The sequence below is a fragment of the Trachemys scripta genome, chromosome 3 (assembly GCF_013100865.1).
Source record: "Trachemys scripta elegans isolate TJP31775 chromosome 3, CAS_Tse_1.0, whole genome shotgun sequence".
Lineage (NCBI taxonomy): Eukaryota > Metazoa > Chordata > Testudines > Emydidae > Trachemys > Trachemys scripta.
This window is the reverse complement of record NC_048300.1, coordinates 200,289,670-200,315,856: the sequence shown is the minus strand read 5'-3', so window position 1 is coordinate 200,315,856 and position 26,187 is coordinate 200,289,670. Positions and strand designations below refer to the sequence as shown.

The 26,187-nt window shown below is 44.1% G+C and overlaps 1 protein-coding gene across 7 annotated transcripts in view; it reads right to left on the bottom strand.

The window, feature by feature from the left end:
• Positions 1 to 26,187, bottom strand: part of DTNB (dystrobrevin beta) — a 294,840-nt gene that overhangs the window by 30,477 nt on the left and 238,176 nt on the right. For all 7 annotated transcript variants that reach the window (XM_034766839.1, XM_034766840.1, XM_034766841.1 and 4 more), the window contains one exon: positions 2,582 to 2,741. In XM_034766839.1, the coding sequence (XP_034622730.1) occupies positions 2,582 to 2,741 (160 nt within the window). The remainder of the gene's footprint in view (positions 1 to 2,581; positions 2,742 to 26,187) is intronic.

Sequence of the window (26,187 nt, the reverse complement as noted above, 5' to 3'; positions counted from 1 at the left end):
TTCTGATAATGCCTGTGCAAGAGATTAGCAATACCAAGAGGGGCGGCAGGGTTTGTATCACGGACACCTGCATTTTGTACTTTTTGGATGGCTCTTATTGTCTTCTGTTGCCTCTCTGAGGAGCATAGACACAAACTTTTAGGTTTCCCTGGGAGTGCGCCACCCCGAGGCCTTGGCCCACTCCACCCCATTCCCCAAGGCCTGCCCTCACTCCGCCTCTTCCCACCCTGCTCCGCCCCCCCCCCAAGATCCCCCTCACTCTGCCTTCCTTCCCAAGGCCCCACCCTCGCTCTGCCTCTTCCCGCCCATACTCTGCCCTCTCCCTGAGGCACTAGCCTACTGCTCGCTGCTCTCCGCCAGCATCCAAACAACTGTGGCTGGTGGTTACTAAGCACCCACTATTTTTTTCCCCATGGGTGCTCCAGCCCCAGAGCACTCACGGAGTCAGCACATATGCTGAGGACATAAAGATTCTGGGACTGAGAGTCTATCCAGGCTCCCAGGTGCGCAATGAACTGGGTTGATGATACAGCTGATCTTTTCCCTGTTTATCAGGAACCTGTATACTTTGATATTATTAACAAGCCTCTCCTGTGCCTTGACTCTAAGACCAAGAGATCAGCTAAGGAGGAGTCTTGTTTTGTCTGAGGATCACGCTGGCAGGAAATGCTAACAACCATTTCCCAAAAAAGGTTCCCTTCTCTGGTCCCGCAAAACAAGCAGAGATCTTTCTCCATTAGCTCTAATAGAGAGGATGTTACAGGTAGAAGAGACCTTGCTTTTGCTTTTTTTCTCATTGGTCTGCCATGCTGACTGCTCCCTGGAGCGGCAAGGGAGAAAATGCGGTGGAACCTTGGTAAAGAGCCGAAGGAAAACCTTCCTTCCTATGCACATACATCTGCAAGAACCCAGTAGCAGCACAAGCTAGCAAAAATAATGTAAAAGTTTGGTGAAAATTTTGAGTTAAATTAAACTCCTTTGGCAAGCATTCTTGGACTTCAGACAGAGCCTGTAAGTTACTTGATTCTATAGCTGCATCATCGCTAGTGACTCCAAGCTGTTGTATGGTAGATTTTGAATACCTTGTAGGACCCACTGTACTATTGTTCTACTTCATGCTGCCTGGAAACAAGTCAATCTGCAAAGGGGAAAGGAAACCAGTTGCCAAAGAAAGCAGTTGGGAGCTCTCAACTGTACTCAAACTTGCCGCAGAGGCTAAGAAGAAGCAACTGGACCACCCACGGCAGCAGATGGAGTGCTATGCCTCTGGTATTTGCCACAATACCTCCCTGGGAATGCCTGCTTCTGCTTTTGTTTCTGGAAGTGTTCAGCGGGACGAGGAGCTAATCCTACTGCTGGAATCGGAACAACACATTCTTCTTACAAGTGAATTGCAGGGGCCCAAGGTTTGTAGGGCTGACGTCTTCCAAGGTCTCATCTGTGTATTGACTAAGGAGGTTCTGGTCTTCAAGTAACAGAACCTCAGATTTTGCTGGATATCATGGAGAATGAACCCTTTAATCAGTATATTCTCCTCAAAGGGTTAGTGTGGTACCAAAGGTATTCTGTTTCGAACAAGAGACTTTTTAGCCACTTACTGCCCCTCTGCTGTAATTTCCTTTGCCTTTTTCTTAGCCCCCTCAGACAGAAGCCAGTCTGGGTGAGGAAGAATATAGTCTCGGCAATCTTCATTTGAAAAACACGACACCATCATCATAGTGAGGTCTACGTTCACAGACTCTGTCTTGAGGTGAAGACTGAATCATACAATTGATGCATTTGACACGGACACTTAGTTGCTACACTGACCACCAAGCAACATGGCACTAGATGTGCATAAAACTAATTGTGCCCTCGTGGTAGCAATTGGTACGACTTGTCATCTCCTTACAGTTTCGCTGCGGAGGGGATATGTTACCGTTCACTTTTTAATTTCGTCCACTGCTTTGTTTTTTTATTTCTCATCGTTTGGTTGGTTTTTACTCTTGTCCTCCCCTCGCCACACAGTGTTTTGACACTTTTAGGTTTATACCAGAGTGTTTGCCTGTTCAGAGATTTGCATACTTGTTAAGGGCTACATTCAGTTTAGCATTCACTTATTTGCAGTCCAAAATTTCAACTTTTTTTTTAAACCTAGTCATCAACTTACAACAAGGTGAATATTAGCTGAACACTCTGATTGAGAGTGCTGATGGCTACCATTCTGTCCCTCTCTGCATCCTCTGGGCCAAATTTTGGTAAGTGGTCTCCCATTTTGTGCTCAGTTCACAGCACTGTGACATGAAGTTTACTTACCTGATTTGTGGGTGCAGCTGGGTAATGTTTAAGTGTCTAATGATTCGCGTGCACAAAACGGTGGCTGAAAAATTGGGAGGCCAGGATTAGGTCACACAACTATTTTTGTTAATACTTGTGTCGTCTAATCCTGTAGATTAAAAGTCTACTTCCATTCTGCTCTGGCATAGTCCAAGTGAAATAATATCAGTGAAAATCATATTAAAATTGCTGTATTATATTTGTGTAATAATCCATCATTTCAGTGTTTGGCAATAGCAGGAGTTTTGGTTTGTGTTACACTCACCTTGTGCAAAAGCTTCCTGCACATCTCCCCCGACTCCCGCAAGTGAGTCCTGAGGTACGTGCGTGGGGGTAGAGCCAGCGGAAGTGGCTCTGACCGGCATTGGCATTGGGCGACTGGCTCCATGGGTAGGTGAGGAGTGTGGGGAGCTTGCTGCTTGAGCCTGTAAAGGGAAATGACACTGAATTTCCAAACTGTTTCATTTTCTATGTTTTGGCTCAATGTCTGTAAACGATTTTGTACAAAGCACTTAAGGAAAGAATAAAATTCAGGCACTTTATGCAAATATTCATGATATGTTTCAGAGTAGCGTATTCTGAACATATGAATGGTAGCCCTCACATTCCTCCTATATTATGAGGTCCCAGATCCAAAGCTCACAGAAGTCAGTTCTGGTGTCCACAATTCAAGAAGGATGTTGATAAACTGTAGAGGGTTCAGAGAAGAGCCAAGACAAGGATTAAAGGGCCACATGACCATCTAGTCCAGTATTTTTTCCCTGACAGTGAAGAATACCAGATGCTTCAAAGGTAAGTGCAAGAAACACCACAGTGGGCATTTATAGAATAACCTGCCTACAGGTGAAGGTTTTTCCCAGCCACCATCACATGGTGAGGGCTTATGACCTGAAGCATGAGGATTTATATCACAGACATCAGACTATCTAATTTAACTTGGTCATTCTCATTATCCATAGACATATTAAATGGAGCAGAGAACTCTTCAGATTTTGAGATAGTTCGCGGCACAAGTGGGGAAAATGTAGGCACCTCTTTCCCCAGAGTCCATAATCACAGTTTTTTTTCAGGATTCAGACTACATTGTGGACCACATGACTTTGACCTTAAAGATGAGGTCCACGGTACAAATCCAAAAGAAGGAAGGGGAGAACGGTTCCATTTTCTTTGGCAGAAAAATCCCTACCAGTACAGCTGCCCATTAAAAAATAGTGAATTTCCTTTTTAGGTACCTCAAGTTTCAGGAGACCATTAATTCAGGATAGAAACACTAATTACGGGAAAGGACCTGATCTCAGTATGGTATAATGGATGTTACTGATAGCTCTAAACGATAAGATTCCCTCTATGGAAAAATGGGAAAAGGATCTAAAAACAAATATCTCTTTGGAACAATGGAAAAATAACTGGAGTAAAGACAAAGTTGCACCTAATTGTGTAACCATTAAGGAAAATTACTACAAACTACTTTATCATTGGTATCTCACTCCATTTAAGCTAAAGAAAATATATCAAAAAGGGAGTCATAAATGCTGTAGAGGAGGTGGAGGACCAGGGTTTTTTTCTGCATATCTGGTGGGAACGCTCTACAATTATAGTATTTGAAGAAAATTATAAATAGAACTTTCAAATTAAAAAACGGTTATTTACCTTTCAGCAAATGTGGCTCTTCAAGATGTTTTCCCCACACAGATCTTACTCTAAGGGTGCATGCACCCCAACACCATGAGATTGGATTCTTTTTTACTAAACAATATCCATTGGGGCCACACACCAATCCCTGCAGGTTTTACACCCCTCAACAGAGTGCATAAAGGATGGAGCAGTCCCAAATGTCACTCAGTTCCTTCACCAATAAAAAATCCCAAAGCTAGAGAACACCACATTCGTAGGGAAGCAGAGTGGGTCATGGGATCCCTGTGGACAAAACATCTCAAAGAACCACAGTTAATGTAAGGTAAGTAATCGTTTTCATTTCTTCCACTATATGTTCACAGAGATCCCGCTCTAGGTGATTGGCTAGCAGTTGTCTCTCTAAGGAAGTGGGTGCCAGAAGTTCTACTTAAATAGGGACTGTAGGACCGCCGTGCCAAATTGGGAGTCAAATCTAGAGTTGCTACAAAGGAATAATGATTAGTAAAAATTCGTATTGAGTTCCAAGTAGCTGCCCTACAGATTTTGATTAAGTTTAGGAGCCTGCCTGATCCCTAGAGTTCACTTTGATCTGAGAAGGAGCTAATTTATTCAATTCATATGAAATACTGATACAGTTTGACACCTACTTCAAGAGTCTATGAATGGAAATACCCTGCCCTCTAGACATGTCTCTAACAGCTATAATGGTCTGGGAGAGTTGCATAAAGACTTTGTCCTATGGAGATAGGAGGAAAGGGCTCTCAATACATCAGATGCACAGAGATTTGCATCTGTAGGAGACGAGTGAAGCCTAGGAAAAAAACACTGGTAAATACATCTTGTTTCAAGATCCAAGTGTACTTTTGAAACTACTTTGGGTAGAAATTTTGCATGAGGTCAAAGAGTAACTCTGTCCTTGTGAAAAATAGTAGAATCATAGAAAATCATAGAATAGGAGGGTTGGAAGGGACCTCAGGAGGTCATCTAGTCCAACCCCCTGCTCAAAGCAGGACCAATTCCCAACTAAATCATCCCAGCCAGGGCTTTGTCAAGCCTGACCTTAAAAACCTCTAAGGAAGGAGATTCCACCACCTCCCTAGGTAACCCATTCCAGTGCTTCACCACCCTCCGAGTGAAATAGCGTTTCCTAATATCCAACCTAAACCTCCCCCACCTCAACTTGAGACCATTACTCCTTGTTCTGTCATCAGGTACCACTGAGAACAGTCTAGATCCATCCTCTTTGGAACCCCCCTTCAGGTAGTTGAAAGCAGCTATCAAATCCCCCCTCATTCTTCTCATTCTGCAGACTAAACAATCCCAGTTTCCTCAGCCTCTCCTCGTAAGTCATGTGCTCCAGCCCCCTAATCATTTTTGTTGCCCTCCGCTGGACTCTTTCCAATTTTTCCACATCCTTCTTGTAGCATGGGATCCAAAACTGGACATAGTACTCCAGATGAGGCCTCACCAATGCCGAATGGAGGGGAATGATCATGTCCTTCAATCTGCTGGCAATGCTCCTACTTATACAGCCCAAAATGGCTTCTTGACAACAAGGGCACACTGTTGATTCATATTCAGCTTCTCTTCCACTGTGACCCCTAGATCCTTTTCTGCACTCGGTCCCTAGTCTGTAGCAGTGATCAATGGCTCCATGTCTAGTTGGCAGCCGGTATCAAGCCGAGTGCCCCAAGGGTTGGTCCTGGGGCCGGTTTTGTTCAATATCTTCATTAATGATCTGGAGGATGGCATGGACAGCAAGTTTGAAGATGACACTAAATTGGGAGGAGTGGTAGATATGCTGGAGGGTAGGGACAGGATACAGAGGGACCTAGACAAATTAAAGAATTGGGCCAAAAAAAACCTGATGAGGTTCAACAAGGACAAGTGCAGAGTCCTGCACTTAGGACGGAAGTATAAGGTGGTCCTGCCATTAATGTCCGAATCTCACTCACTCTCCAAACAAAAGTATACAGTATAAAGAACATGGTAAAAAGCACATGCTATGATATAAAGAACAAAGGCTCAAATGAGGGTTCCATCAAAGACAGAAGTACTACCTTACACATAAGCCATAGTGGGTTGGAGAGTCCAGGTTCAGTCTCACTGCTATAGGACAGTAAATGGGGACTAAAGGAGAGTCATGACCACCTTGCTCTTTATGCCCTTGTATGAGCACAAAGAGGCCCTGGGTGCATGTGGGGCCCTGATAGACACAGCTATTCAAACAATTCCCAGCTCGCACGCACGAGGTGCAGGCATACCGACAGTGGGATTCAGACTGACACAGTTGAAGGAGAACTAAAGTCAGGCTACCCACAAACTCCATAGTGGTTCTATTAGGTTACAGATCAAAGGAGGTCACTGACTTGGGGACAATAAAAAAAATGACACACATATCAGGATCAAATGGATTTTGATCATGTATGGTTATTTTTAGAAACGGAACAAAATAAATACACAGATAATAAGAGGTTGACCAAACACAAATAGTTCTTTAAATACAGACGAATAAGATTTGTTAATACTTGTCTAGAAAGTTTATGTAGTTAATAATAAAATAAAAAGTAAACAAAAAATACTGAATTTGTTTGGAAATCTCCTGCCATCCAGTCTCCAATAGCCAGACTGGCCAAAAGGCATTATAGGGTACTCGGTGACATTCAAAGAGCTGGCAGCACCCATAGTAGGTACAGTGGTAGTAGCATCCTGGACAAAGCTTCCACCATGCCTCTTGAATCTAATCTCTCTCCAGGCAGTCTGGATGGGAAATGGAAGTGACCATTCCAGACAGCCTTTCAGATGTTGGCTTCCCATTAGGGGACTGCTCAATGTGCATCTTATATTTCTAGAACTGCTGTCACTCATCTGGCTGTTTATGGGAGTTGACTTGATGGCAGCTTTCCTTCCTAAAGAACCCTAAAAAGATTTGTAGAGTACTTGACTAACAAATAAGATTTATGCAGTGTTGTAGCCGTATTGGCCCCAGGATATTATAGACAAGATGGGTGAGATAATATCTTTTATGCAGACATATCTCCACTACTACAATGCTCAACACCCCCTACAACACACTTTTCAAGATCCATGAGTCCTACACATGCCTATCACAACATGTGGTGTACCTCATGCAGTGCACTAAATGCCCCAATAACACTATGTGGGTGAAACCAAACAATCACTCTGCTCTCAAATGAACTCACACAGGAAAATGATAAAAGACAAAAACACCTTATCACCTGTGGGTGAACCCTTTTCACAAAGCGATCGCTCAATATCTAACCTCTCAGGCCTCATCCTCAAAGGAAACCTGCACAACACACTTTCAAACGGAGAGCCTGGGAGCTACTAAAAATCATGGACTGAATAGAGACCCTAGATTTATGGCTTGTTACAATCATGTATAACCCACTTACAACCCTCCCCAGCTGCTTCCTCGCTTTTCTTTCCTCTCTATGACTGCAGGGGTGTTAACATTAACCTTGAAATATGTGTTAACTACTTATGCAAAACAATCGGTTCCACCTTGTATTTTGTAGCAACACTCTGATTAATTCCCCAAACCTGAAGAAGAGCTCTGTGTAACTTGAAAGCTTGTCTCTCTCACCAACAGAAGTTGGTCCAATAAAACAGTGATTCTCAACCTGTGGTCTATGGACTATGTCTGAGGGAAAGCGAAAGACTTAGACTGAAAACTGACTGAATAGCATGGGCAGTGGGCATCGTAGGCCAGGAGAGGCTAAGTCTCCCCTAACCCAGGCCTGTGGCCCTGCCCATGCTCTGCCCCGAGGCCCCGCCCTTGCTCCCCCTCTCCCCTGAAGCTGGCGGTGGCTTTGCTCCAGCCGGTGGGCAGGGACTGGGGCAACCCAGGGTGGCTCAGACCAGCTGGTGGCCCGGTGCTTGGGCAGGCCAGCGCGGCTGGGCTGAGACATCTCCGGTCGTGGGGCCTCAGGCGGAAGGCTGGGGCCGGGAGCTAGCCTCCCCAAAGAAGGGATTTACCCACTGCCCATGCTGAACACAATACAACTATATATGCTGACAATAGATTTCCAAAGGGGTCTGCACGCCCATTCCAAATTTTTTAGGGGTCCACAAATGAAAAAAGGTTGAGAATGACTGCAATTAAAGATATTGCCTCACCCACCTTGTCTCTCTAACAAATAAGATGACATTATTTCCATCTCAATGGTTTGTGATCTAAGAGCCAAAGCCTGTAAGAGGTAAAACTCTCGTTGATTTCAAAGGGAATTTGCATAGGTAAGAGCTACAAAACATGGCCTTAAGTTAGATGAAATAATGGCAAATAACTAACTAACCACGTGAAAGGGGTAGAAGGCTGACACAGTAATTGAGACTGTTTAGGTTAGCTGCACTTGCTGGTTCAAAGTTTTTCAAAATATAATTCTAATCAAGTGTTTTGTATTTCATAATGCCAACAGAAGAGCAAGGGAAGAGGTCAGAAGTGAAAGGCAGTGTATTAACAAATGCATCTGTCCAGGTATCTCGTCAAATGCTTAGAAAGTTGTTTCCCATTTCATTTTCATTGCCATTAGTTGTCAAGGGGCAGTGACAAAGTACAGGACTGGAGGCCAGGGATTCCTCTTCTAACCCTGGCCTTGCCAGTGAATTGTTGTGTGACTCTGGGCAAGTCATTTAACCTCTGTGCCTTCATTTCCTAGGAGGATAATATTTACCTATTTCACTGGGGCACTGAAGATTAGCCACTATTTATAAAGTTCTTGGAACATGTAAAATGCTAATTTTTATTCACTCTCTGGCTATCCTCATTGCGTATCAGTGATTTGCACCTTTCTACAATCAGTAAATATTATCACCAAATTTCAACTTGCCTCACAGACCACTGTAGTCTTATGTAGCTAGCACTGATTTATGACCTTTAAATAAATGTATAGTCACACACTGTCTAAAGAATCGGAGTAATTACACACTTACAGCATTATAACTTTACAGCCCCCACATGTCACCACCTGTTTGTGGTTGGTTTGTGCCATTTAGTATGGTCTTTGTCTTCTTTTTTTTTTTTTAAGTTCCCCTCAGCGTTTTCCCCTTTGAAGTGCATTAGTTACTATGGAAACCATGATGTCTTGGAATGACTAGAGCTTGGTCACACCCATAAGTGCAACATAAAGTCAGTTTTATAGTGGTTTGAGATTAGACCCCAGTTTGGGAAACAAAGGCATTTACACAAGGGCTTCTGGCCATGTGTATGCCACAAATCTCTGACCAGCACTAGGTTGCCTTTATGCCCTTTTCCACTTCAATGCTATGAATTCTCTGGCTTGCCTTCGTGACTTTACTCCTTTTTCAGTGAGACCATCGTAGACTCTCCTATGGATTCTTGGTACCTTCTCTCCCACCGTGCACTGCGAACACAGACGCTGATACAAGACAGTGAGCAGTTTGAGGCTATACCTCAAAGCCTTGTGAAAAATCAGTTTCCCTTGGTATTTTAATTGCCAGCTCTGTCTAGGATTGTCTTCCTTCACTGGCAGGCAATACATCAGCAGGAGCATTGTCCTCTTTTGGGGGGCAGAGACTGTACTGTGCCTTCCTGTGTGTCTGTACAGTGCCTAACACAACAGGGATCCTGACGGGTGTATTTGGGCACTTCTGCAGTACAGACCGTAAATAGCAGCAATAGCTGTACCTTCAACAGGCTCTGCCGCTCTACAGCCGTGCTACTGCAATCAGCGGCCTGTAGCGAATCTGTCATTCCTGCAGTGATTTGGTACCCCATTCTCCCTGGGTGCCAGTAGCATGCCTGGCGTATTGCGTCTGAGGCCAGGTCTACAATCCAGAGTTAGGTTGACGTAAGGCAGCTTACACAGACCTAATTATGTCAGTGTCTACACTACAGCCTTGTCCCGCTAATATAAGTGCCCCACTACACCGACATCATAACTCCACCTCCACAAGAGGCACAGGGCTTACGTCGGTGTAGTTAGGGCAGTGCAGTGTCCGTGTAGACGCTGCGTTCCTTACATCGGCTGTTGGTTGTCATTCTTGTCAATTTCACAGCTTGACAAGAAAGGCTGGTAGACACCCTGCTGTGAACCCTGCGCCTGGCTCTGACCTCTGGCTGTCACCCCGGGGCGGGTGGAGGGCTCCAGCTAGAGGCTTCTGCCTGGGCTCCCAGCTCCCCACTCCGAACCAGGCTGCTGCCTGGCTCCCTGCTCCTAGCCCGGCCGCTGCCAAGGCTCCCTGCTCCAAGCTGGGCTGCTGTCCGGGTTCCCAGCTCCCCACTAGCGGCCCTGCTGCCACCCGGGCTCTCAGCAGGGAGCTCTGTGCCCAGAGCCTTGGCTTCTGCTGGGCTCCCCGTGGGGGTGGGGTGATGGAAGTGATGAGAAAGTTGGAGGATGAGGAGGAGGAAGGGGGCTGTACAGTGGGGAGGGGGCTGATGGAAGTTGTAGTCCCCTGCTTTTCAGATGCATGACACATCACTTCAAGTGTTCAGTTAGTAGGGGCCTAAATCCCTCTTCATCCTTCCACAGCACTGTTATCATCTCCACAACATTTCCAACTCTTTGCTGGCACAAGATATTGTGGTCAGATCTTGGGACCAATATCCACTGCATCACAAAGGACAATCTTGTCACAAGATCAGTACCTTCACAATTAAAATATATCAGACCCTTATCGCATTGCACTTGCAATTAAAACAGGAAAAGTAGAGGAGGACCCTAGCATCTAGAGAGCCCGTTCTGCCCCGCTCATTCATGTTGAGTACTAGCTTACTCCTTGGGTAGACTCAATGATCGCTATGGAACTTCTCAAGGAGTAATGTACTGCTCAAGAGGAAAACGGATGGCAGAATCTGGCCCCTAATTTGTGTCTTGGTGTCAATGTTGTTGATTTCTGTCAATGGTGAATAGAAGCCTAAGGTTTATATTCTTATTCAATACAACATGCAATACTACTTATGGGAAAAAATGATCATTCTGAAGCCCCATTAATAGTGGATTTTAAAAAAATGAGTCAGCAAACAGTTGCAGCACAGCTCCAGGGGGCTGGGGGGATTATACATTTCAAAGATCAGATCATTAGCAAGTAGAAAAAATGCTCAAGAGACCTTAACAATTTCATCTTATTTTGCACCACGAAAATATAAATAATTCAATCAAAAGACCAGCTGGATCTGCATAATACAAGTTCTGCGTGTTCATGACTGGCATGGCATTGTGGAGAGCTGCAGCGTTCACTGCTGGGAGAGTCGATTTTAACATGAAGTTGGGATTGTAGCCCCCAGAGTGGGACAGGACTGAAGAGGGAGGGAACAAGAAGCTGCTCACTCCCTCTCCTTCCCTCCCAGATCTATGTAAAGTGTCAATCTTGGCAACCGTTCAGAAAAGGAAGAAAGGTCACGCATATATTAAGAATTAAAAACCAGAAGTAAAATACGACTTAATACACACATCAAACGCAGCAGCCTTTTAGCTGGAACTTAGCTTTCTCTGAGAAGGATGTAGGAAGGATTTTATATTTTGAAATTAGTTACCCAGGTTAGACCTTATCATTATGAGCCCTCATTACAGGTTACCATTAATCACTTAAGACCTATTTATAGTGGCAGCTGTGGAAGGGATTAAACATAAGCGGCCTCGTAGAGATTTTCTATCTGGAAAAGAATCCAATTTCTAGAAATAAGACGTTACTCTGAACCCTGGATCCCCATCCCCAGAGAAGGTTTGTCTAGGCCTGGTCTACACGACACGGTTAGGTCGACATAAACTGCCTTGCACTAACCTTGCTGTGGAAGTGTCTTCACTTACATTTAGCTCCTGCCGACATAAGTGCTTCTCTTTGCTGATTTAGTAGCATCGCCTCCCTGAATGGCGCAGGGTCAAGGTTGATGTAATTAGATCGATGCACTGTCAGTGTAGACACTGTGTTGCTTACGCTGACTGTTAATGGCCTCCGGGAACTGTTCCACAATGCCCTACACTGACAATACAATCGACATGTGCTCCTGGTGAGGACACACACTGCTGACACAAGGAGCCAAGTGTGCGCACACACGAGCAATTTAATAACGGCAGTGGCTGTATGCCGACGTCAGTGAGGTTGACGTCATTTTGTAGTGCAGTCATGGCCTAAACCAAGAGTGGCCAAACTGAAGCCTGCAGGCAAAACACAAACCTGCCAAGTTCTACGAATGTGGGTCGTGGCCACCTCATCTTTACTGCAGACGGCACATTCCGCCTGGATCAGGAGGGAACGCGGAATGCTTTTTGAATCACTTAATATGGCAAGAATAGGACAGCTGCAACTTAATAGATTTTGTGTAAATTCGGATCTCGGTCACGGAAACACTTACCCGCCTGCATAAGATCAGGGCTGAGGTGTGACTCTCACTCCTGGCAAAATGCCAAGGGGACTAGCGCGCTCTCTGATTTCAGATGAAACCAGAAAAGAATTCAATTTAAATGTAAAGATCTTTCCTCCTATTACATTTCATACTTCGTATGCACACGCAAACATACCTGTACTTGCCATTTTTACACATACATGTATATTGCTGCACACTGAATGAGATGGGAGTCCTGTGGAAAAAATAATATGTGATCTTTTAATTTAATGACTAGCATGATGCATATGCACCAGGGGCAGAATTAAGGGTGCATTAATCTGCCATTTTATAACGTGAGCTTAGTTGGCTTCGATTTGTGAATGCAAATTTGTGGACAATAATTTCAAATGCAACCTAAGTCATTTAGACATGTAAACACCTGATTGCACCTGCAAATCAAGTACATAGGCTTTTAAATTAACTAAATTGCTCCTGAAAACAATTGCAGGCATGGAAAAGAGGCCAGTATATGAAAAAAATTATCTTATAATCTTAATTTTTGTTCAGCATCGTTTTATAGGGGGAAAAAAAAGGTCAAACTATGCTAAATGGCTTCTTAGAGTAAGCACAAATATTCAGCAAAGAGAATTACGAAAGTTGAATGGATGAGAAAAGGGAGTGGTGTTTTTATTTCCCCACTCACACTATACACATTCAATTCCTTACTTAGGTTTACTGAACGTTCCTCCATCTCTATTTAACTCTCCTGAAATGGCTCTTAAGTCTGGCTTGTTCATGTCAAGTATCATGGAGCTGAAGCTGTTTTATTATATTCACTACATACACAAAGCCCCCTTTTCCTTCCCAGGTCTGTTCCCAGCGTGTCAATGAGGCACACAGCAGTAAGTGCTCCACGATCTAAAGTGTACTTGGCTCATTCTCTTGCTTCAGATGGGAGGTGCACGTCTCTCCTGACTCAAGCCTTTCCCCTGCTTTGAGAGACATGCTCACATTACAGAGTAACAATACGTTTAAAAAGCTGATTTTGACAATTTCTCTCCTATTTCAATACCATTACGTCTGACACTGCATGACAAGCTGTGATGGGACATCACACCTAACATCAGACGAAGAACCAGCTCATACCCAGGTCCCCGTGTCTCTGCTGAACACTGACAAATCCCTAGCTGGGACCAGTCTGGCTCACCTGTGTGTTAGCACTGTTAAAACAAGTATTAGAATGATAAGAATGTGGTTAGCGTTTAGACTTTAATGAATGCTTGTGAGTTGCTGCCGGCATCAAGCTCACTTATAGCATCTGTATCCCAGATTGTAAGGTGATATTTGAGCACTGGCATTGTAAGCCTTTGTGACTGTGTAAATCACTAGACAGGAGAGAGAAAATGCTGGTCTCCAGCAGAGGCTATGTCCTGCCCCAAAAGGAAGGTCCATCAACATCAGATAGATGAGAGTGGAACAGTAAAAAGAACAAAAGACTTTGCTGTTTACTTTCCCCCCATGCAGATGTGTCTTGCAAGTGGATCCTTCCCATCAGCTGAGTTTGCTGCTCAGAGCACATGGAGGGAAGGGAATAAAACCTCCTAACAAGGAGATACTGCTTGGACTCTGGGGGGCAAGGTTTTCTAGGCATAAGCAAGGGATCACCAGCTACTTAGCTACGCACATTCACCCTTCGTATTAGTTTCTGTACAATCTGACTTGCCCATTGATGATCTTTTGCCTCCCAAATTTTCCAGCACTATAAAATCTTCCTCTCCACTCCAAAACATTGTCTGTCTGAAACTATCAACATACTAGAAGAAACTGCTGCTATTTGCCTGTTTTGTAAATCAGCCTCCCTCCCTCACCTCCACTTGAGGAACATCATCAGCAGCAGCAAAACAACAGAAGTAAAGAGTAAAAGTTAGATGTAGAAACGACAGTAGCAAAAATAATAGTACCCTTCCCCCAGCATTTATCCACTCTCCTCTTTCATTCGAACAATCCCCTTCCCTCCCTCACTATAATCCCAAGCTTCACACCTTGACCTCTGCAGACTCCATCCCCACTAACAACAAGTTTTTGTAACTTTAAAATATGTATATGAAAAAGGACAAGGAACTAACATGCCATGTACTAGCATCACTCTCCACCAATGGTTACAATGCTATGTTCCTGACCGGCCTCTGATCACTTGCTTGTATGTTGTATCCCATTCCTCTATCCTTGGTCTGATTTTGTCTTAGGGTCAGGAACAAGCTGTGTGTGTGTGCGCACACACATTCATGTCCACACTATGCCCCGCACAATGGGTCTCTGCCTCTGATTGGGCCAGGGTATTACCACAATATAAATATTAAATAATACTAAGATTAAGTACAATCATTCGGTATGAAAGTTACACCAATAAATTGCGTTGTACTGTAATTTAAGATACGTCTCTATTGCCAAGAAAGCTCAGCTATTTAGCGATGTGAAGGGCAGGGACAGGAAATGGCTCAATGAAGACTGGTTTGCTTGACCTGAAATGCATCGGGGTAAAGGGGAAAACTAAAAGTTATGTGCAAATTCATTTGCTCCAATACAAATTTCTTAAAACGACTTGAAATTTCAGTACAGCTCGGAAGTCAAACTAATATGAAGTGAGTCTGATACAATGTATTATCCTCAGTGTCCCACAAAGAAACTAGAGAGATCCTGGGAACAGAGTAATTGGGCAGGCAAATGCAGCAGCCCTTATGTATTCAGCAGTAGCTCACACCCATGAAAACGCAACTCACTGAGAGGGCAACTTGGCGAGGGCACTGGCCTTATTCCCCAAGTATCTAAAAGGGCCATGGAAACTTTAAGTGTCAGCTCTGCAGGTTTCGAACACTGGTAGACATGGCCTCAGTGTCAAGTTTTATCTGAGGAATGGCCCTTAACAGTGCAGCCCCCGCGGGACGGAGAAGGAACAGCCTTCTGGCCCAGTGGGGCAATTCTGACCAACGCTTCCCTTTTTCGCTATTTTGCATTTATGAATTCAGGTACATGTTGTCAACTGTGGTTTTTCTTTTTCGTTTTACAATAAAAAAAGTTATTTATGTTAAGCAGAAATGTACAAGAAAAATTTCCATTTTATTGTCCCAACAAGTGAAACCATTCCTTTATGTGCTTTAACTTGCAAAGAATTCACTTGTACTGAAGTACGTGTGAAAAATCATCCAAACTCTAGTTTATAACCAGACTTACTCTGAAGTAAATGTTTAAATCTGAAACGAAGATCAGTAAGATGGGAATATTTAGAGACCCTCCCAAATCAGTCCTAATACACTTACTCCTGTATGAAACCTGGGTTTTATTGTCCTTTGTGGCACATTAGCCATGGCTATCTCTTTAAATAGGCCTTAAACTTCCTGTCTCCTTTTTACGCATTACAGTAAAATGTACAAGAACAATCACATAAAGGAACGCATAAAAAGCTTATTACTTCAGCAGACTAATAACCTTTCTGAAGCATTAATAAACCCTCCCTCTAAATCTAAAGCAGGGCTGTTATCATGGCAACGGAATGAAAGAGGCACTTTATCCATACATTTTCTGTCTCCCAAGCACATGGAAGGCAGCCAGGTAGCAGATGGCTTGTGTGGACAATTACCTTCATTTTGCAGCAGCATGTTTAAATAAAACAAACTCTGTCCTCTTCATTACCAATTTTCAGAATCACTGCTCACATATTGCTCAGAAAACAGCATGAGAAAGGTACTTTAGACAGATAGAAGAGAGTACTTTAGAATGTATTTCTGGCATCCTGACAGCAATATACAGTATAAGGTCTGTGTATTTAAAAAAAAAATACCTCCCCCTCCCAAAAACCCCCAACAATGTTCTATTTTGGGCCTTTGTTGGCACTGGCTTCTTTAGAACAACACAGCTGTCTAATCAAATGTTGGAGTGAAAAGAGCAGACAGCATCGATAGGATTATTAGACAGTATATTGTCTGTCACACTGAGAGGTTTGTATTTAATTGTGCAGAATCACATAATTAAATTAGATACACAAAAATACATTTCAATAACACTTGGGTTGTGACCCAGGGAATCGGAAAGGAAGGGCCGCTCCTGCGACCTTCGCTTGTGGTGTGGAGCAGAGTGGTGTGCGTGAAGCACTCAGCATCAGCCTTACTGGAAAACTTCTTTTTAAATTCTAGTATAAATTAAAACCAGCTCATATGGTTTTAAAAATGTGGTTCCCACCCCCCACCCCTCTCACCCCCCACCTTGGTCTCGTACAGAGAGTCTGCACACTAAATTACAGGCCAGAGCAAATTATTAAGGAAGAGTTATAGTCTAACCCCCCTGAAAAGGCGGGTGGGGATTCGTGGTAACGCTCACACAAACTTCACCATAATGATTAACTTCTGTGCAACAAAAACTGCTGACTTGCCATAAATAAAGGAGTGTGTTCTGTGATCTTCAAAGTTGAGCTCTCACTTTGATAGAGTCCCCGTCTGACATCCCAAGGGCAGGCCGACCAGTGCACACGGCTAGTTTCTATGACACACAGACCCATGAGGATTGGACCCTCTGTGGAATGCGCAGTTAATTCCTCAGCACTGGTTAGGTTGATTTCACTCTTCCTAAACCACTGACAGATGGACATCTAGTCTAAGCCTTGAGTATCTCCACTCCTTTCCTGAGCACCTTATTCTATTGCCCAGCTGCTGTTATAATTCACTTTTCGATTAACTACTCTGAAACATTAATATCACTTATTCAAACCAGGGATAATCCCAGGCAATTTTCAGACAGATAATGAACATTTAAGTATAGTACACACGTCAAACCTGGCAAGCTGATCAAGAGGGAACTGACCTCCATTCTAGGGTGGAAGAGGACAGCAATTATGGAACATTTCTGAGAGTTTGCAACAGACAAAAAATAACCTGCACATTTTCTTGTATTTCCCTCCCCACGTTAGGGAGGATGAGATATTTAACAGGACCATGCACACTCTTTGCAGAATTAAACACCATGTCTTCTGAAGGGAGAAGAGTACCTGGAAAACAATTTTCAGTGAACTCTAGACTAGAAAAGGGAAAAGAGAACAGAAAGCTCAGCGTGGCCATACCATAGTGATTCTTCTGCTAGTCACACACAGTGATCGCTTTTAGAAAATCAGCATTTGTCAGCAGTTACCACACAGTGGCATCTGAGAGTCATCACAGCTTTTTTTTATCCTCAGAATAGGAAATACCTGTGCTAGCTGTTGGAAAATTCTTACTTTTTAATTATCAGAGGGGAGTCGTGTTAGTCTGGATCTGTAAAAAGCAACAGAGAGTCCGGTGGCACCTTAGAGATTAACAGATGTATTGGAGCATAACCTTTTGTGGGTGAATACCCACTTCGTTGCATGCATGTGATGAAGTGAGCATTCACCCACGAAAGCTTATGCTCCAATACATCTGTTAGTCTTAAAGGTGCCACAGGACTCTCTGTTGCTTTTTACTTTTTAATGACAACCATCGTAGAGCTTAAGTCCTCCTTCCTTGTCCACATTGGACTGTCTCTAGACACCTGCTGCTCTGATTTTGTTCAGTAGCTCAGCTGCAGATTTGAAATCCCCAAAGAAATGGGTCTGTATCTACCCACAACATTGCTGGATATAAGACAGCTCTGTCAACCCTTTCATCCATAAAGTGTTGTTTGTTTTCATTCCTTTCTTTCCCCCTGGCTGTAGGAGGGAGAGCTGGGATCAGGAAACAATCAAATCTTGGTTACCACATAGACTGTCTTTTTCTCTAGCTTCATATCATTTTTGCTTTCATCCATCCTTTCCACAGTTATAGGGTGTGTGCTGCCCCCCTTCAGCTGGGCCTCTCGTGGGGGTGCAGGAACAGCAGCCAATATATAACATTGCTCTCTCCACCAATATCTAGGATTTCCTCATAAATCCCGCTGGGTTTGCTCTCTTATTTGCAGAGGTTCCCAGGGCTCTTACAATTTTAATTCCCATAAGGTTCCCCAGCTAACTTCTATTACACAAGACTGAAAGCCATTGTTATCTTTCAAAATTATCTTGGTTTTGTTTCCAGGCTTCTCGGTTGACATCTCCCTTTAACTTGTTAACGATCTAATGTTGGAAAGTTTTTCACCTTGTTTCCTAAAGTGAGCAATGCCTTTCTGTTAACCATTTTATTATGGAGCAGACCCAAAGAAGCCCTTTCAGCCTTTGTGTTATAGCATCTGTCCTGGGTGGGGGTCTGAGAAGGGTCCTGTTGTAACGCCTGAATACTGGATGCATGTAAACAGATAGCTAGATCAAGCGCTAATACAGGAGGTTACTCATCTTCCTAGTGCATACTTGGAAATGGGAGGACCTAATCATGTGACAGACATTGACCTATGAATATTTGCATGTTATATTTTGTCATTAAATAACTAGATTGTGCTCTTGTCATAATGCATTAGCACAAGGGTGCAGAGTTAAGGTTGTGCATGCAATTTAATTTGGTCATTTCCTAATTTATGAGAAACTCAGCTATAAACAATGTTTTCTTAACACGGGTGATTTGAAAAACTGAATTTCTTAGGTTTGTTTGTATTTTTTAAACAATAAAAGCTTTCTACAGACAGAAAATCAAAATGGGGAAGAGTTTACAAGTAAGTAGGCACAGAATCTACCAAAAGAATCAGAACATCTGAATGTATTAAAAGAGGGAAAGCTTTGAGGGAAAGCTTTTATTTCACAGGAAGGCCACATGTCAGAAAAGATTTAACTTTGAAACTGTAATATCTGTTTGTTATTCTCAAAGAAGATGGTTTTCTACAATACAGGGAACTGTTGGGCAGGATCCCCTGGGAGGCTAATATGAGGGGGAAAGGAGTCCAGGAGAGCTGGCTGTATTTTAAAGAAGCCTTATTGAGGGCACAGGAACAAACCACCCGGATGTGCAGAAAGAATAGCAAATATGGCAGACGAAAAGCTTGGCTTCACAGAGAAATCTTTGGTGAGTTCAAACACAAAAAGGAAGCTTACAAGAAGCGGAAACTTGGACAGATGACTAGGAAGGAGTATAAAAATATTGCTAGAGCATGCAGGGGTGTAATCAGGAAGGCCAAGGCACAACTGGAGTTACAGCTAGCAAGGGATGTGAAGAGTAACAAGAAGGGTTTCTACAGGTATGTTAGCAACAACAACAACAAAAAAAGCCAGGGAAAGTGTGGGCCCCTTACTGAATGGGGGAGGCAACTTAGTGACAGATGATGTGGAAAAAGCTGAAGTACTCAATGCTTTTTTTGCCTCGGTCTTCATAGACAAAGTCAGCTCCCAGACTGCTGCACTGGGCAACACAGTATGGGGAGGAGGCGAGCAGCCCCCAGTGGTGAAAGAACAGGTTAAGGACTGTTTAGAAAAGCTGGACATGCATAAGTTCAATGGGTCCGGATCTAATGCATCCGAGGATGTTGAGGGAGTTGGCTGATGTGATTGCAGAGCCATTGGCCATGATCTTTAAAACTCGTGGTGATCTGGGGAGGACGATTTGAAGAAGGCAAATATAGTGCCCAGCTTTAAAAAAGGGAAAAAGGAGAATCTGGGGAACTACAGACCAGTCAGCCTCACTTCTGTCCCTGGAAAAATCATGGAGCAGGTCCTCAAGGAATCCATTTTGAAGCACTTGGAGGAGAGGAAGGTGATCAGGAACAGTCAACATGGATTCACCAAGGGCAAATCATGCCTGACCAACCTGATTGCCTTCTATGAGGAGATAACTGACTCTGTGGATGAGGGGAAAGCAGTGGATGTGATATATCTTGACTTTAGCAAAGCTTTTGATACAGTCTCCCACAGTATTCTTGCCTGCAAGTTTAAAAAGTATGGATTGGATGAATGGACTGTAAGGTGGATAGAAAGCTGGCTAGATCGTCAGGCTCAACGGGTAGTGATCAACGGCTCGATGTCTAGTTGGCAGCCGGTATCAAGCGGAGTGCCCTAGGGCTGGTTTTGTTCAACATCTTCATCACTGATCTGGATGATGGGATGGATTGCACCCTCAGCAAGTTCGTGGATGACACTAAACTGGGGGAGAGGTAGATTCACTGGAGGGTAGGATAGGGTCAAGAGTGACCTAGACAAATTGGAGGATTGGGCCAAAAGAAATCTGATGAGGTTCAACAAGGACAAGTGCAGAATCCTGCACCTAGGACGGAAGAATCCCATGCACTGCTACAGGCTGGGGACCGAGTGGCTAAGCGGCAGTTCTGCAGAAAAGGACCTGCGGATTACAGTGGACGAGAAGCGGGATATGAGTCAGCAGTGTGCCTTTGTTGCTAAGAAGGCTAACGGCATATTGGGCTGCATTAGTAGGAGCACTGCCAGCAGATCAAGGGAAGTGATTATTCCCCTCCATTCGGCACTGGTGAGGCCACATCTGGAGTACTGTGTCCAGTTTTGCGCTGTCCCCCCACCTCACTACAGAAAGGACGTGGACAAATTGGAGAGAGTCCAGCAGAGGGCAACGAAAATGATTAGGGGGCTGGTGCACATGACTTATGAGGAGAGGCTGAGGGAACTGGGTTTATTTAGTCTGCAGAAGAGAAGAATGAGAGGGGATTTGACAGCAGCTTTAACTACCTGAAAGGGGGTTCCAAAGAGGATGGAGCTCGGCTGTTCTCAGTGGTACCAGATGGTAGAACAAGGAGCAATGGTCTCAAGTTGTAGTGGGGGAGGTCGAGGTTGGATATTAGGAAACACTATTTCACTAGGAGGGTGGTGAAGCACTGGAATGGGTTACCTAGGGAGAGGGTGGAATCTCCATCCTTAGAGATTTTTAAGGCCCGACTTGACAAAGCCCTGGCTAGGATGATTTAGTTGGGGATTGGTCGTGCTCTGAGCAGGGGATTGGACTAGATGATCTCCTGAGGTCTCTTCCAATGATCTTCTATGATTCTATGACTCTCAATAGGGATCTGCAAAGGCAATTTCACACAGGAGAAAGGAAGGTTAATTATCTGTAACAGGAATTTTCTGAATATAGCACCTCTTCTGATCTTCATGAGCATCCCCCATCTAGCGAGCCATGAAGCGTAACCCCGAGAGTGAGGCTCCTCTGATGAAGGAGAATTTGTCCGTAGTTCTAATTCCAAGTTGATCCCTTGAGTAATTACAGAAGCACATGAAGGCATGGGGCAGGGATCTCTAGCAGGAGGGTTCTCTGCCAATTGAAGTTACTAAAACACAGGATTTGGGGACTTCATTAGCAGAGTCAAGGAAAGGGTAGGGACGGTTTTGTGGCCTGCAGCATGCAGGGGGTCAGACCAGATGATCATAATGGTCCCTTCTGACCTTAGAGTCTATGAGTCTATGAAAGTATGTGGAGTATTCCTCCAGGACATTTACGTGGAGTGGCTTTGAAAAGGACTACAGATTAGGTCAGACCATTTAGTTTACTAGAATGTTAAGTAAGGAAGCTAAAGATGCTGCTTCAAAATCCATGAAAAGAGAAAATAGTGAATTAGAGTCACAGGAGTGGTTGAATAATATCCTAAATGTATGTATTATCTAAATAACAGGATACACTACCTATAGGGACAAACTCATCCTTGGTGTGAATCCATGAATGTAGTGTCCAAGAGGGAGAGGGGATTGGTCAAAAGAGGACTCAAGATTTAGGCACAGTGAAGGTTTGCTGATCCCTAAACATGTGGCTAAGGAGTTTGAATTTGTTGGGAAAAGGGAGAGGAAGCCAATGAACAGAGAACGTGAGCGAGGATTGAAGACTCCGGAAAATATTTAAATTCTTTATGGCTTCCGTCATGTCCTGGAACATTGCTTTATGCAGTTCTAAAGGATACTTTGGCCTGCACTTGGGAAGCTCTGTGCTGGTGCAGTGAGAGTGCCAAAGCAGGTGCTGCTGTAGTCTAGGTTGGTGCCAGAATAATAAAGTACAGTGCTGGTACCATGTAAATGGCTGACGCTGGCACGATTAAGTCAGAAATATGTACTGCAGCCACACACGTGTGTTGCCGTGATGGCCCTCAACTTAAGTTTGGGGGCCAGCAGTAGCACAGAACACATAAAAGCCAAAGCCAAATGCTCCTTTGGTGGTGCAGGAGCCAAAATCTGCCTGGGGCTTGAAGAAATAACGTATTATTCAAAGAAGAGCTCCCCGCATGCTTCTAAAACGGATACTGCTGACAAATGCTAGAAGGCCTTTCAGAAGGTGCATTAGGGAGGGTACCGTGACTCTCTTTCTCACTTGATATGAGCCAAAAAGAAAGGTCTGGCTGCCTAGTCCAAGAAGTTAAAGAAGGAAATAGTCAGGAAATGTGAATCCTTCTTTTACTAGTCATCCTAAAGTAAATCTAACACCAGTCTTTTATTCCTCTCTTTTCTGGCTCTAAATAAAATCTTGGGTCACCAAAGCAAGGGAAAAACTAGTATAGGGAACAGAATACTTGGTACATCACCAATCCAGATCAGGAAAGTCAAAACCACTGGTGAAACAGTCATATTGTTTCTATTAGCCTCAAATGCAGGAGAAATTCCCTTGAAACAAAGTCATTCGTCAGTTGATTAAGAACACACATGGACGTTTTCCTAGAAAAGTTGATAGCGCTATGGTGATACATGTTGTGAAAGTTCCCAAGACAGTCTTGGGTGACTTCAACATTCATGGTGAAGTGTCCCTCTGTCACTCAGGGCCAAACTTCCAAGTACCTTTTACATCTTTGGTTTCTCTCAGATAAACTGTGGACCTACACACACAACTAGTTATGCTCTGGACCTGATCTTCAGACTGGGCATTGATGCAGAATGCAAAAATATTATTCCCCTGTTAGACTAGGGTTACCATATCTATTAAATAAAAAAAGAGGACCCTCCACGGGCCCCGCCCATTTTCCCACCCCCAGCCCCGCCCCAACTCTGCCCCTTCCCCGCCGTAACTGCGCCCCCTCCTCCCTCCCACTCCCAGCCACGGGGAAAGGGCTGCCCCAGCGCTACCGGCTTCACGGTTTGCCGGGCAGCCCCCAGACCCTGCGCCCCCGGCCGGCACTTGCCCAGCGCAGCTGGAGCCCGGGAGGGGAAGGGCCCAGCCGGGGGCGCAGGGTCTGGAGGCTGCCCGGCAAACCGTGAAGCTGGTAGCGCTTGGGCTTCAGGCAGCCCCCTTGCCTACGGACCCTGCGCTCCCAGCCGGGCACTTCCCCTCCCAGGCTCCGGCGGCGCAGGGTCCGGAGGCATGGGGGCTGCCCGAAGCCGGTAGCGCTGGGGCAGCTCGGCTCTTAAACAGAGCCTAAGAGTCAGGGGAGGAGCAGAGCCACCATTTTCCCGGACATGTTTGGCTTTTTGGCAATTCCCCCCGGACCGGGGTTTGAGTGCCGAAAAGCCGGACATGTCCAGGAAAAAGAGGATGTATGGTAACCCTATGTTAGACAGTCTTAGAGATGCAGCTCACTTTGGTATATTATCAGACTAAACTGCACTTGCATAAACCCTGCTTTGAGATGGTGCATCATGTCTACACTATGGGTCTGGATAGAGTGTGTGCATGGGTGTGGGGAAACAGAGAACAAACTGAGGTGAGGGAGGTAATCCTGGGTGACACCATCCACCTCAAAGAGAGATACAGTTAGCAGCAGAGCAGTTTATTGGAGTATTGTGCTATTTTAGACCAAATCTAGGTAATTCTGCTACATATAATGTGCTCCAGCAAGACGTGCCAGGACCCGTTAGAAAAGGAGAGCACATATGAGGAAATGAGGTGGAAAGAGGGAGAGCACCTTGCAAGGGAAAGAGCCAAAAGAGAGCAATACACTCTGCATAGCAGATGACAAAACTAGCCCCAAATGGCTCCCATGTGCTAGCAACCCTTTTCCCAGTGAAACAGATTTCATGAGATGTCAAGTAATTCCATGCTGACATTACCTTATCACTATTAATAAGGGCCATGTGCCATATAAACCAGTGCTAGATCCAGATATCATTCATGTGGCTTTGATTAGTCCCCCATGCTTGCATAATGACTGGAAGAAAAGTGTTATGGAGATATTTACAAATGCACTTAGTATTGATTGCTCTGCAAGTACAGTAATAATAATACCACCTAACTCACACAGGAAGTCTGCAGTGGAACAAGAAATTGAATATGAATCTCCCAAGTCCTAGGCAAGTGCCCAAACCACTGGACCATCCTGTTAGCAGTATCACACAGCTCTCTTTTATTGGATGTTTAAAAATGTGCTATGTGAATATGACACTGGGGTAAGGTGCACAATTTCTAGTACTGAAGAAAGAAGTAATCTAATTAATCACAGAATAGGAACAGCTGCAGTGTAAGTTTCTTCCACATTAATGTGTTGTCTACTGAGAAGCAACACTGTTCACTGGAACACGCTCTGGATCAGAAGCCAGGGACTTTGGATTTCTAATTCCAGTTTTGTCATTAACTTGCTGTTTGGTCTTGAACATGTAACAATCTCTCACTCTCAGTCTTCCCAATCTCTGAAATGGACACAACAATATTTATTTACTTAACTCAGAGATGTTGTGAGGATTAATTTTATAAAGTGTTTTAAAGATTTTAAATGCTATAAAAGCATTACGTGTTACCATTATCTGTCCATGGTATATATAATGCAGCAGTGTTTAGTCACCATCCCAGTTAGGGAACAATAAAAGGAGCTCAAGCTCTCAGGGGATGAGTATGCAATGACTCATGCTCCCAGGGGATGAGTATGAATGACTCACACTCCCATGGGATGAGCATGCTTTGCCTACATCACTCCTGGCTGCTAGGTCAGACCTGCAACTTGACATTTATAATGAGCAATTCTATTGTTGAAGAGACAGTCCCTATGAGTGCAGGTTCTGCCTTTATACCTAATTCAATCTGTGGCCTCTGCTGAGATAGTCAACAAAGGGGGCTGTGATCGGCATTTCCATTAGATGGAACCACTAGGAACCAGGCTTATAGCAAATGTCTTATAGATTTGTAGATTCAAGGACTGGAAGGGACCTTGAGAGGTCATTGAGTCCAGTCCCCTGCCCTCATGGCAGGACCAAATACTGTCTAGACCATCCCTGATAGACATTTATCTAACCTACTCTTAAAATCTCCAGAGATGGAGATTCCACAACCTCCCTAGGCAATTTATTCCAGTGTTTAGCTACCCTGACAGTTAGGAACTTTTTCCTAATGTCCAACCTAAATCTCCCTTGCTGCAGTTTAAGCCCATTGCTTCTTGTTCTATCCTTAGAGGCTAAGGTGAACAAGTTTTCTCCCTCCTCCTTATGACACTCTTTTAGATACCTGAAAACTGCTATCATGTCCCCTCTCAGTCTTCTCTTTTCCAAACTAAACAAACCCAGTTCTTTCAGACTTCCTTCACAGGTCATGTTCTCAAGACCATTAGTCGTTCTTGTTGCTCTTCTCTGGACCCTCTCCAATTTCTCCACATCTTTCTTGAAATGCGGTGCCCAGAACTGGACACAATACTCCAGTCGAGGCCTAACCAGCGCAGAGTAGAACGGAAGAATGACTTCTCGTGTCTTGCTCACAACACACCTGTTAATACATCCCAGAATCATGTTTGCTTTTTTTGCAACAGCATCACACTGTTGACTCATATTTAGCTTGTGGTCCACTATAACCCCTAGATCCCTTTCTGCTGTACTCCTTCCTAGACAGTCTCTTCCCATTCTGTATGTGTGAAACTGATTTTTTCTTCCTAAGTGGAGCACTTTGCATTTGTCTTTGTTAAACTTCATCCTGTTTACCTCAGACCATTTCTCCAATTTGTCCAGATCATTGTGAATTATGACCCTATCCTCCAAAGCAGTTGCAATCCCTCCCAGTTTGGTATCATCTGCAAACTTAATAAGCATATTTTCTATGCCAATATCTAAGTCGTTGATGAAGATATTGAACAGAGCCGGTCCCAGAACAGAC